The sequence below is a fragment of the Pelophylax lessonae genome, assembly GCF_965119305.1.
Source record: "Pelophylax lessonae genome assembly, chromosome: 1".
Taxonomy (NCBI): Eukaryota; Metazoa; Chordata; class Amphibia; order Anura; family Ranidae; genus Pelophylax; species Pelophylax lessonae.
Window position 1 is genome coordinate 349,656,231 of NC_138768.1, and position 20,718 is coordinate 349,676,948.

The 20,718-nt window shown below is 44.6% G+C and overlaps 1 protein-coding gene across 1 annotated transcript in view; it reads left to right on the forward strand.

Moving 5' to 3' along the window:
- TUT7 (terminal uridylyl transferase 7) overlaps positions 1-20,718 on the forward strand; it is a 162,680-nt gene that overhangs the window by 16,360 nt on the left and 125,602 nt on the right. The window contains exon 2 of the mRNA XM_082272795.1: positions 19,426-19,911. Coding sequence (XP_082128921.1) covers positions 19,452-19,911 — 460 coding nt within the window. The 5' untranslated portion in view covers positions 19,426-19,451. The remainder of the gene's footprint in view (positions 1-19,425; positions 19,912-20,718) is intronic.

Genomic DNA, 20,718 nt, shown 5'->3' on the forward strand with positions numbered 1-20,718 from the left:
AACTGCAGTGGTGAAATCAGCCTACCACAGCTGCTGCCATCAGAGGTATCCATATATGCTGAGCGCAAACGCTGTTTGTATCCGAATATATAAAATCAGTGTGGCAGCTGATGGGTACCTGCAAGAGAAACAGGTTAACAAAAGAATGAAAAACAAAGTACAGTAGGAAGAGTAGAAGAACATAATAACTGACACGACAACTGTTTTTGGCTTTATTTTTTTTTTAACACTTTTTCTGTAAACTGCAATTTTCCAGCTTGGGTCTCTCAAAATGTTGATGGCCATCAAACATCTTTCGAGACCCTGCGTTTGTGTGCCCTACACTATGTCGTGCTGTACCCTACATTAATACTCTACTAGTGTGTGGTAGCGCTCTAAACATTCCCCGATGCAGAGACCAGGTTGGTCAGGATATCTGGGACAATAATAGCGGGTGTCACGCCTAAATCCGCACCTGCGACAGACCTCTTCTTTGGGGGTGTCTTTGGGTAGGGGTACTCGGGAGGACATGTGAAAAATGCCGCTCATTCAGCTGGCTCACTGCATCTGGAAGGGGAAGTTGGACAGGAACACCTCCTGGGTACAGGTAGGCATTGATGATTAGCTTCCTGGAATTCTAGGAAGGATCCGGCTCGTCCTGTATAGGACAAAGGCCTGTATAGGACAAAGGCGTTCAGCATAGCCAATTGGAATAAATAAACAGACACTTTTTTTTTGTACCAGCGTCTGGCTTTACGGGCAACTAAATACGGTGCCAAAAGCTGGTAGTTAAGGTCCACCCCTCCCATATTAAGGTTGTAGTCGTGAACAAAGAGGGGTTTCTCCATAATGCCAGTTGTCGTAGGAATTTGGATAGTCGTGTCTGGGTGAATGGAGGACAGAACGAAAACATCCCCTGTATCCCTCCACTTCACTGCAAGCAATCTGTCCGTTTTCAAGCAGGCTCTCTCCCCCCCGCCTAAGACGGGAATTTACAAGCCATTGGGGGAAGCCCCGGCGATTAGGTGCCACATGCGCCAATTTGTAATTCGAGCAGGTGACTAAATGTGGCACGCTTGTGTAACAGTTGTCCACGTACAAATGGTACCCCTTTCCGGATAAGGGGGACCCCAAGTCCCAACTATCTTGCCGCTGCTCCCTATGCAGTCAGGGCAGTTGGGGGGCTTCACAGTGCTATCTTTTCCCTCATAGACCCGGAAACTAACCTGTATAGCCTGTGGCCCTGTCACAGAGCTTATACAGCTTGACACCGTATCTGGCACGCTTGCTGGGGAGGTACTGTTTCATAGCAAAGCGGCCAGTAAACTTAATCAGGGACTCGTCAACGCAGACAACTTGTTCGGGGTAAACAAGGCTGCAAACCGCTGATTGAAGTGGTCTATGAGGGGCTGATTTTTTTGGAGCCGATAATATTCAGGGTCTCCCCGAGGACGATCGATTTCATTGTCGTTGAAATGCATAAATCGCAGAATTTGCTCGTATCTCGCCCTGGACATGGAGGCAGAGTATGCGTGAATATGGTGAATTGGGCTAGTGGACTAATATAGCCGCAATTCACTCTTTTTGGTTATGCTCATGTTGAGGAAAAGGCCCAAAAAGGTTTTAAAATCGGAAATCGTTACAGATTTCCAGCCGAATGGTCTGGCAAGGATCGAATTTGGGTTGGCGGCGATGAATTGGCGTGTGTATAAATTTGTTTGATCCACAATAGATCTGAAAAGATCTTCCGTGAAAAACAGCTCCTAAAAATTCAGGGGCTGTTTCCACGTGGATTCCAGGTTGGGCAGTGAATGGGGGAAGTACTGGCACTGTAGTATCAATGGGTTGCCAATTGGGATATGCCAGCGCATCAGGGAGGGCACTATGGGCTCTACGGGCCTGTCTTAGAATACGCAGTGGCTGCAGGCCACTACTTGTGCTAGCCACCGCACCAGCTTGAACTGCACTTATGGGATTTGCCACGTCACCAAGTGTTACTGCAGTGCTGGTTGTACTAGGTCCAGGATGTTCTAGACCGCTGGCGCTTGCCAGGCCACCAGAAGGATGAGTGGCACTAGTACCGACACTCTGCTCCATATGAGCACGCTGTGATCTCTGCACCTCAGCAACTCCAGAATGGGGTGGGGTACGCCTGATTCTGTCAGGGAGCCGCTGCTCGGTTCAGGTTCGTATACTGACCCTGATTCTGCCAGTGAGGCTTCCCCATTGCTCTCATCTGACATGGTCAGTATACTGGCAGCCTCTGCACTACTGTACCAACGTTTGGTCATTTTAGTAACTAAATTTACCGGTACAGTAGTTTGACTCACAGGTAAAAAAAGCACCTGGTTGTCAAGGACTATTTCAACCGCTACCAAAAAAAAACTGCTAATGCTAGCAGGGATCAGGCCTGACTCTACTAACACAGCGGTTTTGTGTGTTTTTTGTAGGTGACAGTAATCTATTGACTACTACACTTGCCTGGGTGGGCTGGGCGGAGGGGTTAAACGCAGGTGCTGGCAGGAATCAGTGCTGATTGTGCAAACACCGCGTCTTGGGAACCCTAAACTATGGGGACGCTAGTATAGTTCTGATCAGATATTGATCTGTTCAAACACTATACTTGTAATGGAAGTGTGTGTGTGTGGTAATCAAGTGGTTATTTCTAACTATGCGCCGGGGATCTGCGCTAAACCTACTTGGGACAGAAAATTTGCTAGCGCTAACTCAAGTCACAATCGCACTAATACAAAAATACAGTAAACCACTATATTACATGTGTATAGTGTGCAATGTGACGGGGGAAGGGGTTAACTGGGGGTGATCAGGGGGTTAAATCTTTATGGGGGGTGGCGGGGACCCTAAATCTAAAAGGAACGGCCGCAAGCGCTAAACCTGGTCACAAGTCACACTTGTACGGGTATATAGGAAAATGCTATATACTGTATACAGTGTGTGTTGTGACAGGGGGTGTAGGGGTTAACTGGGGGGGGGGGGGGCGATCAGGGGTTAAATGTGCCTATCGAAGTGGGTGTGCTTGGTGCAGTACTCAGTTAGATCTGCTCTCTCCTCTCGATGAATCCAAAAAGGATCATGGGAGGGGAGAGCGGGTCTTTTCTGTGCCTGTGTTTTACATTACACAGGCACAGAACAGAATCTGATTGGGCAGGACCGATCAACAGGTCCATGCCAAATATCATTGGCCTGGACCTGATGACTGATCGGTTCTGAACCCAGGTCATCAGCGGGAAAACCGCCGCGCGGGAGCGAGTGACGTAGGGATACATCGCTTTGCCTGCACGGGGCTGACCGCCGCAGTATATGTACTTGCGGCGGCCGGCAAGTGGTTAAGGTAAAAAAAACTACCTTTAGAACCACTTCAATTGAGGGCATGACCCCCCCCCCCCCCCCAGTCCTAACCAATGGCCTATCCCTATTGTATTTGGCCTCACTAGTCTGTGTCGCTTGGGGAGGCAGGGTCAGATGTTTAGAAAATGTCAGTATGTACACACCAGAGAAGCCCAATTTCAGGTGAGTTTTTTTTTTTTTTTTCAGGTTGTTACAGCAGTTAAACCTAACCTCATAAGCTGACCTCGCATACTAGTAGTAGGATGAGATTCTTCTCCTCCTCATGCTGCCTAAGCTCTCCGTGCAATGCCTGGTGCCTCAGCAACATGTCAGCCAATACGGAGTTCTATGGTTATGCAAATAGCAACTCTGAACATCTGTTTGCATAGCCACCTCATTAGGATTCTAGAGGAAGAAAACTGGTGAAAATGGTGTTTGCTGACTGCATATAATACCAATGGTATGTCAGTGGGTTTCAGTAACTTTCATACTTGCCCCAGATTCTTTATCCACCTCAATACTGGGCACTTAAACCCCCTTCCTTCCCAGACCAATTTTCAGCTTTCGGTGCTCTCGGCACTTTGAATCACAATTACTCAGTCATGCTACACTGTACCCAAATGAACTTTTTATAATTTTGTTCACACAAATAGAGCTTTCTTTTGGTGGTATTTATTCACCGCTCAATTTTTTTTTTTTTTTTTATACAAGCGGAAAAATAGTGAAAAAAAAAAAAAAATTCTATTGTCTGTTTTAAAAGAAATCCAATAAAATCTAATTTTGTCATACATTTAGGCCAGAATGTATTTTGCTACATGTCTTTGGTAAAAAAAAATCCTGGTAAGTGTATGAAAATAGGTTTGTGTGGAAGTTATAAAGCCCACAAGCTAGGCTACGTATCATTGAAAATTGATCAGTCCTGATGTACTGTCTACCTATCATTTCTTCAGGTCCTAAAATGTCAGGAGAGTACAAATACCCCCCAAATTACCCCTTTTTGTAAAGAGGGCAGTCCAAGGTATTTAGTAAGAGGCATAGTGAGTTTTTTGAAGTTGCAATTTTTTGGCCACAATAGTTTTGGTAATGAAGATTTTTTTTATTTATTTTATTTTTTTCACAAAATTGTTATATTAACAAGGTATTTCTCACACATGGCATACATAGTACAATTACCCCCAAAAATATATTCTGCTACTCCTCCTGAGTATGGCGATACCACATGTGTGAGACTTTTCCACAGCCTGGCCACATACAGGGGCCCAACATCCAAGTAGCACTGTCAGGCGCTCTAAAGGCATAAATTACACATTTCATTTCCTGAGTACCTCTCAAATTTTTGAAGGCCCTGGAGCACCAGGACAATGAAATTATCCACAAAATGACCCCATTTTGAAAAGAAAACGCCCCAATGTATATTCTATGAGGCATAATGAGTCTTTTGAGCATGTCATTTTTTTTCCACAAATTTTTGAAAAATGTGGAAAGAAAATGAAAACCTATTTTTTTTTTTTTTTTTTTTTTTTTACACAAAGTTGTCAATTTCTAAAATACTTCTCATACATAGCATGTACATACCAAGAAAGACACCCTAAAATACATTCTGCTACTCCTCCTGAGAATGACAATACCACATGTGAGACTTTTCCACAGTCTGGCCACATACAGAGGCCCAACATCCAAGTAGCACCTTCAGGCTTCTAACACATAGCATGGATATATCAAGAATTACACCCCAAAATACATTCTGCGGAGCAAAGGGTAAGAAAAATGATTACCTCTGTTTTTAGAAGGCAGGAATACTGTCCCAGCACAGGAAAAGCATTGGTTCAGATAGCCAATGGAGATGTTCAGGAATTTTCCAGGCAGCAGGCAAGGATATGCCAAAGTATTGGTCCTGGCAGTAGTTCAGTTAGCAGGCATAGGCATGGCCAGTTCAGTTGGCAGGCATAGGCATGGCCAGTTCAGTTGGCAGGCATAGGCATGGCCAGTTCAGTTGGCAGGCATAGGCATGGCCAGTTCAGTTGGCAGGCATAGGCATGGCCAGTTCAGTTGGCAGGCATAGGCATGGCCAGTTCAGTTGGCAGGCATAGGCATGGCCAGTTCAGTTGGCAGGCATAGGCATGGCCAGTTCAGTTGGCAGGCATAGGCATGGCCAGTTCAGTTGGCAGGCATAGGCATGGCCAGTTCAGGTGGCAGGCATAGGCATGGCCAGTTCAGGTGGCAGGCATGGCCAGTTCAGGTGGCAGGCATGGCCAGTTCAGGTGGCAGGCATGGCCAGTTTATGTGGCAGGCCTCTAGAGGCATGGCCAGTTTATGTGACAGGCCTCTAGAGGCATGGCCAGTTTATGTGACAGGCCTCTAGAGGCATGGCCAGTTCAGGTGGCAGCAGGCAGCACTATAAGGCTTGGGGGCCTTGGTCAGGTAAGACCTGAGGACAGGGGTAGAGGCTTCTCCCACCCAAATCTCTTTGAAGCCTCCGAGTCTCCAGACCCTAATCCGAGAAAACAACCCTGGGGAAAAAAGTTTTCTCCACTCGGAAATTCTATTCTGGAGCCCCTCACCTGTGTGAGACCCCTGTGTTGAATAGTACAGTGGCAGGGCAAACAATCAGTTCCAGGAGGCAGGCAAAAAGCATGGTCATTCAACAGGTGAGATCAATTCACGTGTTAGGCAGAAACATGGTTGGCAGAGGCATAGTCGATAAACAGTCCGGGTCATACACAGAAATAGCAGATCGTGGAAAATGTCTTTACTATACTAATAGTCTACTGAATGTGATAAACACGATCGCACCCTACAATACAGAGGCCTGGCTGGGAGGGACATTAGGGACAGTAGTATCGGGTGTCGCGGCAAATTCCTCTACTTGAACATACACAACACTTTTTTGGGGGTTTGCGGCTTGTGTGGGTAGGAGGGAGGGTATCCGGGAAGTGCCTTTCATGAAGTCTGGCTAATGCATCAGCGAATTTGTTCAGGGGGATGGCCATGGGGATAGAGAAGGGTCATAACGTCCTCCTTGAAATTTTAGATAGTTTAGGGATCCTTGGGTACACTTGGAAAAATAAAACATAAGAATAGAACAAGGCTAGCTGAATTATATAAATGGTGACTTTTTTTTATACCAGAACAGTGATCTCCTGGTGGCCAAGTAGGGCTGTATCAGCTGGTTGCTCATATCCACCCCCCCCCCCCCCCTCATGAATAGGTTATATTCATGAATGCTTTTTCGCTTCTGGATGGGACCTCGTCTTGTCTGAAGTTCCACCAGGGTGTCGTCGTGTATTGTGGAAAGGATGTAGACGTCCCTTTTTATCTCTACACCTCAGAGCTAGTACCCTTCATTATGCATACTGGCTTTTTCCCCCCGATTTAATTTTTGGGTGATTAATCTCTGTGGAAGCCCTTGTGATTGGACCATGCTGTCCCGCAGGTCTTTTTCAGGTAGAGATGGCAGGAAAAGTGGGAGACTTGTGTAGAAATTGTCTACATATACATGGTAACCCTTCCCAAACAGTGGTTCTATCAGCTGCCAGACGATTTTGCCCCTTGTCCCCATATAGGTAGGGCACTCAGAGGGGTTTAGCTGACTGTCCTTTCCCTCATAAATTTGGAAATCGTAGATGTAGCCCGTGGCCCTGTCGCATACCCTGTAAAACTTTACCCCATATTTGGCCCATTTACTTGGGAGGTATTTTATTCCAAGCCTTCCGGTGAAGTGGTAAACATTTGCTTGAAGCTGGAGCAAAAAAAAATTGATTAGGGGCCGAATTTTGAATAATCTATCATAATTTGGATGATTCGAGGGAGGCACTGGGTATTGTAGTTGAAATGTAAATATCGCATTATCATTTCATAACTGGTTCTGGGCATCAAAGAGGAGTAGACTGGCATATGATGGCAAGGTAGGGTAGACCAGTAGAAATGGAGTTCTATTTTTTTTTTTTGTCAGACCCATGTTGAGGGTCAGTCCAAGGAAAATTTTTTAAATTCTTTCATGGTTGGGGGTTTCCAAACAAAAGGGCGGGCATAGGATGAATCGGGATTGCTGGCAATATGTTGGCTGGCGTACAGATTACACTGCTCCACGATGTAGTTCAGCAGATCATCCGTGAAAAACAAATGAAAATAATAAAGTGGGGTACATTATCCGATTGTATTTCAGGGCCTGTCTGTGCTGTAAAAGGGGGAATTACAAGTTCTGCTGAAGTATCGGGCAGCCATGTAGGATATAATAGAACATCCGGGATGCTAGTATGGGCCCTGCCTTGTTGTGGTTGGGACGCTCCGTTACCAGCAGCTGGCCTGTCATGTAGGAATGATGCCCTGCTTGCGCTTGCCACTGCACAAGGACTTGCAGAACTGCTGGTGGATGCCTGCTTATAATCGTGGACGTGGAGTGCTGCGCTGCTGGTGGATGCCTCAGGAGTTGTTGCGCTGCTGGTGGATGCCTCAGGATGTGTTGCCCTGTTGGTTGAAGCCTGCACCTGCTCAAATCTCCTGAGCCTCTTTGTTAGGATTCTGTCCTCCTCCGTTTCCATTTCAGAGCCACTGCTTTGTACTGGCTCATACTCGCTATGCGAGTCTGACGGAGAGAATTCCACGCTACTCTCATCCGACATACTCTGGAGAATATGGAGAGCCTCCTCGCAGCTATATAATTTTTTAGCCATGTGGACAGATGTGCACAGATGATTTTTGGGACAGATGTGTGACATGAACTGAGATGCGGCAGATGTTCACTGGGACAGGTGACATATGCGCTGGATGGTCGCGGACAGATGTGCGCTGGATGGTCGCGGACAGATGTGCGCTGGATGGTCGCGGACAGATGTGCGCTGGATGGTCGCGGACAGATGTGCGCTGGATGGTCGCGGACAGATGTGCGCTGGATGGTCGCGGACAGATGTGCGCTGGATGGTCGCGGACAGATGTGCGCTGGATGGTCGCGGACAGATGTGCGCTGGATGGTCGCGGGCAGATGTGCACCTGATAATCATGGACAGATGTTTAGATCGGTGTTGGGGACACTGTTTTGGGGACGCTAGCAGGGTGATCAGTGTGTAATTGGCAAAAAAAAATGCTACAAGCTCACTGATCCCCTGGCTGCAGTACAGATTTGTTTCTTCTTCTCCTCACTGACAGGATCTGTGTGAGGAGAAGAAGAGATCAAAGCCGTTACAACGGCTGTATTTATATTACATGACGGCTGTGATTGGACACAACCGTCATGTGATCAGGAGGGCCAATCACAGGGCCCTCCTGCCACAACTTGTTGCTATGTGTCCGAGGACACAGGCACATCGAGATTGCGCCGCTGCGTGTGCCCGTGGCGGTGCGATCTCTCGCCTTCTGCAGGAAGTTCGGGAACGTCCGATCAGAAGGACGAGACTCCCACCCGGCCATATATGTACAGTGGCCGGGTGGGAAGGTGGTTAAAGCAGAACTCCAGCTTTCCCTCCTCAAAACAGATGCATTGTGCGTGTAAAAGAATCACAACCCCACTGTCATTTTATCTGTATCTTACCTTACTTAGCTGTAAAAAGCAAGTTTGTGTGTCTGTGATGTCACTCCTCCTGGCTGAATTTCAAAGTTCTTTGACTTAGTTTCTTTTTTTAACCAGTCTTGATACTACATGTCCCATCATGCTTTGAGCCTCTGTAGTTTCAGGGTGGGTTATGTGACTCATTGTAGCAGTTTTGGGAGCTAATGTGGGTGGGTCTGAATGCAGATCACTCTTCAGTCTACAAAGTAGATGTAAATGTGTCATTCCTGTCTTGCAGCATGCCAAAGAATAATGGCTTACTGCAAGTCTACAGAGGAAGGGCTATGAGAGGTTATTATGAAGGTGTTTTCTTCATATGTATTATTATTCATATTCCTGGAATGCGGGGACTGCTGTCACATTTACTGGTTTCTTTAACCAAACAGTCACACCATCAAATGGCTGATGTCATAACTGATTACATGTGCAGCACCTTGGCATTTGCAAATAAAACAGAAGCAGTTTCCTTAGCTGTTAAGAATAGGAGGGTTTAATGCCACTTTAATTTGATTTTAAAGGCAGAAGCTTTTTTTTTTTTTAATCTTATTCATTAGAGGTTGTAAACTCAGTTATTTTTTTTTTTTTTTTTTTTTTTACAAGCTGAAAGAGAAACACATAATGAGCTAGTATGCATCGCATACTAGCTTATTATGAAATCCTTACCTTAGAACGAGCCCCCGCCGTGCCATCCACTCACCTCTATGACAGGCGATATGTCCAATCGCCCGTCTTCCGGGATCGCGGCATCCGGCCATCTGATTGCCCGGAGCCGCGGTGACGTCACTCCCACGCGCGCGTGAGCCGACGGTCACGGCACGGGGCTTTGAAGGAACGGCACCAGCGGCCGTTCCTTCAGAGCGCATGCGCCAGTGATGTCTTGCTGCATGTAAGGTAAATATCTCCTAAACGGTACATGTTTAGGAGATATTTACAGTACCTATAGGTAAGCCTGATCATAGGCTTACCTATAGGTAAAAGTGTCGGAGGAGGATTTACTTCCTCTTTAAGATCAAAAAACCTTGTGTGCAGCAGCACCCCCCTATACTTAAGTCCATCTTTGTCCAGCGATGTTTTTGGAGTGTCACAGCTGCCTGGGACTCCCATCCTCATTGGATGAGACAGCAGCACGGTGCGATTGGATCCCGCTGTGGTCAATCAAAATCAGTCAGCCAGTCAGAGTGGGCGAGCCCTGTTGCAGCTCTGTATCTGAATGGACACAAGGAGCTGTGACTTAGCTCGGTGCCATTGCAGCAAGTGGCTTGCTGTGGGGGCACTTAACAGGAGGGAGGGGCCAGGAACACAGAAGAGGGACCCCAGAAGAGGAAGATCAAGGCCACTCTGTATAAAACCAACTGCACGGAGCAAGTAAGTTTAACCTACTACTAATAATAATAAAATATATATACAGTGCCTTGGGAAAGTATTCGGCCCCCTTGAAATCTGCGACCTTTTGCCACATTTCAGGCTTCAAACATAAAGATATAAAACTAATTTTTTTGTGAAGAATCAACAACAAGTGGGACACAATCATGAAGTGGAACGAAATTTATTGGATATTTCAAACTTTTTTAACAAATAAAAAACTGAAAAATTGGGCGTGCAAGATTATTCAGCCCCCTTAAGTTAATACTTTGTAGCGCCACCTTTTGCTACGATTACAGCTGTAAGTCGCTTGAGGTATGTCTCTATCAGTTTGAAATTTTTGCCCATTCCTCCTTGCAAAACAGCTCAAGCTCAGTGAGGTTGGATGGAGAGTGTTTGTGAACAGCAGTTTTCAGTTCTTTCCACAGATTCTCGATTGGAGTCAGGACTGGACTTTGACTTGGCCATTCTAACACATGGATATGTTTATTTGTGAACCATTCCATTGTAGATTTTGCTTTATGTTTTGGATCATTGTCTTGTTGGAAGACAAATCTCCGTCCTAGTCTCAGGTCTTTTGCAGACTCCATCAGGTTTTCTTCCAGAATGGTCCTGTATTTGGCTCCATCCATCTTCCCATCAATTTTAACCATCGTCCCTGTCCCTGCTGAAGAAAAGCAGGCCCAAACCATGATGCTGCCACCACCATGTTTGACAGTGGGGATGGTGTGTTTAGGGTGATGAGCTGTGTTGCTTTTTACGCCAAACATAACGTTTTGCATTGTTGCCAAAAAGTTTGATTTTGGTTTCATCTGACCAGAGCACCTTCTTTCACGTTTGGTGTGTCTCCCAGGTGGCTTGTGGCAAACTTTAAACTACACTTTTTTATGGATATCTTTAAGAAATGGCTTTCTTCTTGCCACTCTTCCATAAAGTCCAGATTTGTGCAGTATACGACTGATTGTTGTCCTGTGGACAGAGTCTCCCACCTCAAATGTAAATCTCTGCAGTTCATCCAGAGTGATCATGGGCCTCTTGGCTGCATCTCTGATCAGTCTTCTTGTATGAGCTGAAAGTTTAGAGGGACGGCCAGGTCTTCGTAGATTTGCAGTGGTCTGATACTCCTTCCATTTCAATATTATCACTTGCACAGTGCTCCTTGGGATGTTTAAAGCTTGGGAAATCTTTTTGTATCCAAATCCGGCTTTAAACTTCTCCACAACAGTATCACGGGCCTGCCTGGTGTGTTCCTTGTTCTCAATGATGCTCTCTGCGCTTTAAACTGACCTCTGAGACTATCACAGTGCAGGTGCATTTATACGGAGACTTGATTACAAACAGGTGGATTCTATTTATCATCATTAGTCATTTAGGTCAACATTGGATCATTCAGAGATCCTCACTGAACTTCTGGAGAGAGTTTGCTGCACTGAAAGTAAAGGGGCTGAATAATTTTGCACGCCCAATTTTTCTGTTTTTTATTTAACAAAGTTTGAAATATCCAATAAATTTCGTTCCACTTCATGATTGTGTCCCACTTGTTGATTCTTCACAAAAAATGACAAGTTTTATATCTTTGTTTGAAGCCTGAAATGTGGCAAAAGGTTGCAAAGTTCAAGGGGGCCGAATACTTTCGCAAGGCACTGTGTGTGTATGTATGTATGTGTGTATGTATGTATGTATGTATGTACATGTGTGTATGTATATTTATTTTTAAAGCCTTTAAAGTGATTGTAAAGGGGAACGTTAGTCAGAAAAGTCCTGCTCGATGACTTCAGGCTGGCCCCTTTTGCAGGTATAGCTACGTAACACATTAACCACTTAAGTCCTGGAAGATTTTACCCCCTTCCTGACCAGGGCCTATTTTGCGTTTCGGCACTGCGTGACTTTAACGGACAATTGCGCGGTCATGCGACGCTGTACCTAAACAAATTTGACGTCCTTTTTTTCCCACAAACAGAGCTTTCTTTTGATGGTATTTGATCACCTGTGCAATTTTTTATCATGCGCTATAAACAAAAGGAGCGTTTAATTTTTCAAAAATAACAATATTTTTCACATTTTTTTTATATGAATTTCCCAAAAAAAAAGTAAAAATCAAAATTTAACATTTTCGGCCAATTTGTATAATGCTACATATGTTTGGTAAAAAAAATTGCAAAAAGCGTATTTTGATTGGTTTGCGCAAAAGTTATCTTTCCCTTTGTTAGAAAACGCAATTTTTGTCATTTTTGTTTTTAACGTGTAATGGCGGCGATCTGCGTTTTTTTTTTTTTTTTTTTTTTTTTGCGGGACTGTGACATTGCGGCGGACAGATCCGACCCTTGACTGACATTTTTGACACTTTTGGGGTTACCAGTGACATTACTGCAGTAATCAGTGCTATACATATGCACTGTTACTGTAAAAATTACACTGGCAGTGAAGGAGTTCTCTTTATTTTAGAGGGAGGGGTTAAGTGTGTCCTGGGGGGGGGGTTTCTAACTGTGATTGGCTGTGGCTACTAGTGTAAGAACAGAGATCAACGGTATTACATAGTAGAACCGTCTGATCTCCATTCTTACACAGGGAAGAATGTAGGGCTGCAACTAACGATTATTTTCATAATCGATTAGTTGGCCGATTATTGCTTTGATCGACTAATCGGATAAAAACCTAAAAAAAAAAGTGTATAATTTAGTTAATATTCTTGAATATCTATATGTAGTGGTACATATAAATAGCCAGCTATATAGTTGGATATTTAATCCACTCTGAAACAGATATATGTAGTATTAGAGGTTTAAATGTGGTACATATCAGACTCCGAGATCAAGATTTTTAAAAGACCTAAAACATTGTTTTGCAAATTTTCAGACCGGATTGGTATATAATATTCATGATAGACTCCCTTATTAATAGGCAGGTAGCTTGATACAAGCTCCCTGCGCCTGCTGTCACTTATGCTGGCCGTACACAAACTACATTTTTTTTTTTTTAGAAAATTTTTAAAAACATTCATCCGATTTTTCTAACCATTAGTGTATTTGGTGTCCGGTGTCAACCACAGTGACAGGAAAATTTGAAGGAACAGAATAGAAAACTTCTCGATCAAACAAATCTTCAAATAGTGTATGTGGTTTTTGCTCAGAAGTTATATTCATTTTAAAATTTATTGTTAAAAGCAAGTGGAATTTTCAAACAACACTCGTCCATTCAACAATATACAAATCATTTTTGAACAAATATAGATGCAAATATTTTTGTCCAAAAATCCAATACATGTATGGGCAGCAGAAGACATTTAGTAGCAACAGCATGCTTTTTTTTTTCTCATGTGTATGTATATAAAAAAAATATGCCCAGAAGTCGGATATGCAGGATATTTTAACTGGGAGTCAGACATGAAAGTATATGAAGGGTGGAGGGGAGAAATAACATTTTATATAATAAAGTAGTACTAAAAGCTGAGACTTTTTTTTTTTTTTCATGGATATAATCATTTTAAATACAGTATAATGCACAATACTAGTAAACTTTTACTTTAAAATGTAATTGTAATGCCTTATATCACCTCTAGTCTATCGGCCTCCACCTTCTCTGGGTTCAGATGCTCATCTACCCTGCACAGAGCCCTTAAAGTGATTGTAATCTTTGGATTTTTTTCTTTTTAACAAAAATCTTGTCATATTTATCCTCTGTGTTATGATTTTTCACAGAGCAGCACTGATTCTCCTCTTCTGCGCCCCCCCCCCCGGCACTTCTGGCTTCTCCTGCCTTCAAAGTGCCCCTATAGGAAGCAGCAAAGTATAGTACTGTACAGAGTGTCCCTATATCAAGGTTAAAAAACCTCTGCCTTTAGAATCACTTGGTTCCTTCTCTTGCCCAGGACTACATTTCCCATGAGGCATTGCTCCTCACACATTCACAAGTTCTCTGTCATCTACTGACATGTATGGACGGTGTACTGAGCTGTATGTGTGTTGCACTGTATTTTCTGATATGTAAACAAATAATGCATTCTGTATGCAGGACAACTAATCAGCTGACCGATTAATCGATTACGAAAATAGATGACACCCCCCCCCCCCCCATATACCATCAGAGATGCAGGCTTTTGAATGTATTGCTGGTATGCCAAAAGATCACGGACATCAAATATTGCCTTTCAGCCTTGTCCCTTGTACAGATTATTCCAGATTTTCAATCATTTGTTGATCTGTACTGTAGATAAATATATTTATAAAGTCTGCAGTTTTACATCGAGGAACATTATTCTGAAATTCTTCGACAATTTTTAGAGGCAGGTTGCACAGATTGGTGAACCTCTGCCCATCGTTACTTCTGAGGCACCCTGACTGTCTAAGATTCTTTTTATACCCAATCGTGTTACTGACCTATTACCAAGTAACCCAGTTAGTTGCAAAATATGCTTCCAGCTTTTTCCTGTTAGTACCACTTTGTCAGCTTTGTTGCCCTGTCCCAACTTTGAGACCTGTTGCTGACAATTTCAAGATATACCCTATTTATTCTTAAAATGGTACATTTCATGTCTTCTATTGTAAATAAAATGAGTTGGAGATTTCCAAAGCATTACACTCTGTTTTTGTCTTTTTTTTTTTTTTTTTTCCCACAGCATCCCAGCTTTCTAAAAACCTTTTTTTTATTTTTTTTTTTTGGAAAATATTCATTCTCGAGCTGTCTCTTCTGCGTGGGATGGGCTTTTGCCATAGTGTGCAAGTACACGCAATACTTGCACATTAAGAGGGCCACTTTTGCAAGGAACAATTGACCTCCCGTGGTGCCTTACTTTAGTGATGAACGATCCAAGTTTGTCTCTTTACCTTGTACCCTGCCACTTTCACCTCTTCCACCCCTGCGTCCAGGTTCTGCAGCACTCCTGTTTGTCCCTAGTACTGGGGAATGATTACCTGTGCAGCGTACATAGAGGCTAAAAAAAACTGCATCAGAGGACCTGTATTCCTTTTGCATATGTGGATACTCAAAGGTTTGTGTTCTAGTAGTGTTGGGATGCCATTGAAAATGTCCCCTCAATGCACCAGTATGTATATGCTGTTACGCATTGGAGAAACTTTACATTTCTCTATCCATCGACAGATGCAGCTTCATATCATCTTTAGAGCATTGGGTTATGCTCCTCCAATCAGGAATAGGACACTAGGTAGGAAAAAGCTTTACCACCTCTATGGGGGCTGTCCCTGCAGGCATAACCCCACACACTCTGCTACAGCAGCCAGTTTGTTTCTACCTAGTTTGGATTTTTTTTTTTTCCTCCACTAGTTAGAGTTCCTGGGGAACTACAAGCAACAGCCAGCTGTGGTTTCAGACTTAATATTCTAGATCCTTATGGTCTCCCAGCCTGGCCAATGAGCGTGAGCAGGTTATAGTCCAGAACTAGGCCTCACACTGACAGAGCCCCGATAGAGACGAGCCTGCGAGTGGACAAGTCTTGCTGGAACGCCCTCAGTCGCAGCGTACCCCCCTGGCTGGCAGCACCCCCATCCCAGGTGGAAGGTGGTGGTCTGTGCTGAGTGGCGCTCACCTGGTACCATGGTATTGTGAGTAATACTGTCCCCCCCAATCCTCTGGCATTCTCGGTGGATGTGGGCCCCCTCCCTGTCGGACCCTTGGGGCTCCTCAGTTCCCCTGGCCTCTGGGATAGTAGGCCTGCCCCCTCCCCCAAGTCTTTTTTTTTTTTTTTTGTAGGCCCTTCCTCCGGGGGGGGGGGGCAGAAAAATTGCGGCAGCTTTTTTCTTTGGGGAGAGCCTTGTCCTGGCGGGGTCCCTTCCTAGGGACCCTCTGATGTCTCTTGTTTGTCCTCTTTGGGGGGTCAGGGAGACTGCATGGCGTGCCGTAAGGCCGCCATTTTGCTGTAGGTTCATGCTTTCTATTCTCCTGTTGAAATGCATGGGCAGCCATTTTTTGTTAGCTCCCCATAGGAATGCATGGAGCGGCCATTTTCTTGTAGTCCACAATGCTGGACAGGTGAATGGCATGTAACCTAAGAAATCGATCTATGACAGGCTAGGCTTGTCATTTCCTGTGAAGGAACATTTTACTTTTCACAAGAACGTACTGGCAGTCTCCTGAGCGGTCTGGTAATGTTTTCTGGGGTCCCCTGTAGGTTTTACTTACCCACTCTTATCGGCTTGGCTTGTATTAGATTGGTACTAGGTATACTGCTAATTTAGCGGTGGGATCACGATTTAGTGACTTTTAGTGACACTGCATTTTTTTCATATCAGTGTAATCGAGTCCCAGGGTACTATTTCACCTACAGACCCCTAAGAGTGGCTGCGGAAACTTCTGTCAGTCTTGGAAAGCTTTGTGTTTGAAGGTAGATTTTGTGTGTAAAAGCATTGCTAGCCGCAAACGCCCTCTGCCTTCGCCTCCCTCTGTAGTTTCCTCAAATTTTGAGGCAGACTTGGCCGCCGCAGACAAACCCCACCCTGAGGGGTCAGTGTCTTCGCATTCTGATGGTGAAGAGGACCTGTCCTCATCCGTCGCCACGCGGGAACGTGCATTGGTGGGAGCCCTTTGTTTCAGATGAATTGACAGCATCGGGTTCGCAGTTGTGTCCGCAAATCCCGAAAATCGGGCAAGGTGTTTCCTTGTCTGGAACTTTTTGATGATATTGTCAATGAACAATGGCGTTGCATCAAGCACATGCTAGTAGTTCCTAAGTGCTTTAAACGTCGTCATCCTTTTGCAGCTGCAGTTTCCACTAGGTGGACCGTGCCACCTAAGGTGGGATCACCCAGTTTCCAGGCTGAATATGTCTACTGTGGTTCTGAGGGAAGAATCCCTGGCCTTCACAGATCCTTTGGATAGGAGAGTGGAGTCTCTCTCCCGCCATCTGCACGTGCTGGTGGGTTCCATTTTTGAAACCAATATTTGTGAATGTCATGGTGTCAGACGATTACTGAATGGGTGAAGTTACTAAGAGGTAACTTGGAAGCTGAACAGCTCCCCCCAGCGGTGCTGGAACTAATGGACCAAATGGTTCAAGCCCTGGTGTGATGCGTCCCTGGATGCAGCTCCCCTAGTCAGGTGTTGGATCAAGGGGAGTGGGCCCTACACCCGGAGGTGTTTATCTCCTGTGTGTCAGGTAGGGGACACTCGAGGTCGATCTGTTTTTGCTTCGCGTCTCAAGAAGGTACAGAGGTTCGTAGCCAGATCTCTAGGTTCTATGGCCGACGCCACAGATGCATCGGTGGCTCCTTGGGTCGGTATCGGCTGATTTATGCCTTTCCTCTGCTGAAACTTCTTCTGCCAAGGCTTCTATGCAGAATAGAGGGGGAAGGGATTCCAGTCATTCTGGTGGCTCCAGACTTGGCCGGTCTTGGTATGCAGACCTAGTAAGGTTGGTCGCCGATGCTCCTTGGAGACTTCCCCCTCAGGGAAGATCTGCTGTCTCGAGGTCCAATCTTCCATCCTGCTTTACAGTCGCTGGCTTGAATGGCATGGCTGTTGAAAGCCAGGTGTTGAGGGATAGAGGTCTTTCTGACTCTGTGATTCCTACGCTCTTGAAGTCTAGGAATGTGACTTCCCGGAAAATATATCATCGTACATTTTGTGGTGCGAATCACTAAAGGTGCACCCTCGCTTGTTTTCTGATTCTAGGGTTTTGGCCTTTTTGTAGAAAAGGGTTGAACAGCGATATATTTTCAACGCCCGTTAGCTACGCATGCCTTGATTCGTACCTTCATTCAGGGAGTGCGCCATATAGCTCCTCCGAGGCGGTTCCCGCTACCTCCGTGGGATCTAAATCTGGTATCTGTTCTTCAAAAGCCTCTTTTTTTTTTTTTTTTTTTTTTTTTTTTTTTTTTTTAGAACATTTGGGAGATTCCTCTGCCTCGTCTCAGAAGCTTGCTTTTTTGAGAACATTCTGGAGATTCCTCAGCCACCAAAAAGGCAACCTTCTGAGACCATGAAGGCAATCCCTTCTGCCCACAGGATGTCTGAATTTGTGGTGTTGTCCTGCCATTCATCTTATCTGGTGGTCCACAGAGATAAAGTGGTACTCCGACCAAATCAATCTCTTCTCCCTAAAGTGGTTTCTGATTTTCATTTGCATGAAGACCTCATGCTGCCTTCACTCTGTCCCAAGCATCCTAAGAAAATTGCCTTGCATTCTTTGGATATGGTTTGGGCGATCAGGGTTTACCTGGCAGCTACTGAGTCTTTCAGAAAGTCAGATGCTCTTTTTTTTGTCCTTACTGAGGGACCACGTAAGGGATTGGCTGTGACCATTTCCAGGTGGATCAGGCAGACGGTTGTTCAGGCTTATTCGTTGAAGGATCAAGTGCCTCCTTGCCCAGTGAAGGAGCATTCTTCTAGAGTGATGAGTGCCTCTTGGGCTTTTCGCCATCAGGCATCGGTGATGCAAGTTTGCAAAGCGGCAACTTGGTTGTCTGTGCATACGTTCACAAAATTCTACAAAGTTGATGTGTTGGCATGTTCGGATGCCTCCTTTGGCCGCAAGGTTTTGCAGGCTACTGTTTAAAAAGAAACTTTTTGTTCTCTTTGAGGGTGTGTGTTTTTGCTAGGTGAGTGCCAGTTGTTCCTGGTTGCGCTCCTTATTACCTGGTTGGCTACGTTTAGCTTTTGGGGGGTGAACGTTCTTCTTTTGTGTAGGTCTTCCCGCCCCTCATGAAAATACTGCTTTGGGACAACCCAATGGTCTAAAGATATGGACCTGCATCTGTCAAACGATAGAGAAAACTGGATTTTTGTACTTGCCGTAAAACCCTTTTTCTCTGAAGTTCAACAGACGCAGCACCTGCCCCTCTGTTTTTTAGTGTGTAGGGGGTTCTAAACACTGATTGCAATGAACAAAACTGGCTGCTGTAGCAGAGTGTGTGGGGTGGTAAAGCTTTTTCCTGCCTAATGTCCTATTCCTGATTGGAGGAGCATAACCCAATGGTCTAAAGAAGATATGGAGCTGCGTCTGTCGAACTTCAGAGAAAAAGATTTTATGGTAAGTACAAAAATTCAGGTTTTTTACAGAGATGAACAAAAATTTAAACAAAGACCTGCCTCATCAAATACAAAATTTTAAAAGCTTTACCTACTCCTTTTTATAATCCAGCTGTCATGCTTTTGTTGCTGTGTACATCATATGTGCCTGTTGTGTGAAAGTGCATAATAATAAACAGGTTGTTGCTCTTTATTTTTTAAATTTCTTTCAGGCACGATCTTAGACTAACTCTTTAAAATGGGAGATGCTGCCAAGCGAGTCAAAAACAGGGGTTTCATGGATGAAGAGGATTTTAAAAGAAGTCCTGGAAAGCAGTCCTATTTGGCCCATGATTGCCATGGTAACAGCCTAGGAAGGAAGCTAGATATTCCAAAGTCTAAACCTATTCCTTACAGCAGCAGTCCCAGAAATGGGACTTCTCAGAACATGTTCAAAAATTTCAGCCCAGGTGGGCGAGCAGGTACGAATCATAAAGATGAAGGGAAAAGGTGGTCTGTGGAAGAGCAGAGAAGTAACTCTGATAACTGGAGGGAAAGACGAACACAGGCTTTTAACAGAACAAGGAATGATTCAACTGGTGAAAAAGGCGATGGCGGTAGGTGGCAGGAGGCCGGGGAGCGACGACACCAGCTGGGGAGATCTCCGATACAGAGAGGTTCCTTTCCTGAAGATGCTTCCGATCACACTGGCATTTCCGGTAATCATGTTTAATTGCAAAGTTAAGTGTTGGGTTTTAGGCTGTCTATTTGTTGAGCTTAACTGAAGGACCACTAGAAAATCAAACCTAAGCCAGCCCGGCAGATATGTATAGTTACAACTCTAGCCAAAACATGTAAGTGTGTCAGGAAAGACTCTTTAATAATACTGAGAATAGTGTATGATTCTGAGGTTAAACATTATATAACGGGGGTGGGGGGGGGGGGGTGGTAGGGGTGACACATAAACCCCATGGGTCTCCCCAAGAAAATGTTGCAAAAGGAAGGCTCAACTCAGGTTAAGAGGGCAAAACTTTAATCTTTATTTGAATCAGAATCAAAAGTAAGGTGAAACAGACATAAAATTGTGGCTAAAAAGTCTACAGCCTGTAGAAAGACCACACCGTGAACTGACTGCTGCAGACAATCACACTCATCCATACATGCACACCTATAGGGGCCCTTGCACTAAACCCTGCGCATGTGAGACCAAAACTGTCTGTAAGTGATTTACAGCTGCACATGGAACCTGATGGGTCGTATAAACAGCATGCATTCGCCAAATCAAAACAACTTCTGCTTAAAGGGCAGACTCTGGAAGTCATGCATGCATAATGGCCCAAAACCATCCCAGTAGAGAACCCAGATCTGGCCCAATATTTCATCCCTTAATAGTCCGGGCATCTGTCAAACATTGATAGCATCATGGTGCACTTAAATCAGGAGTATGGTGATTATGAATATGTTGAAGATGATTCTGGACTTAAGGCAACCCAGTTGATGTAAGGGTCAGAAGAGACGCACCATGT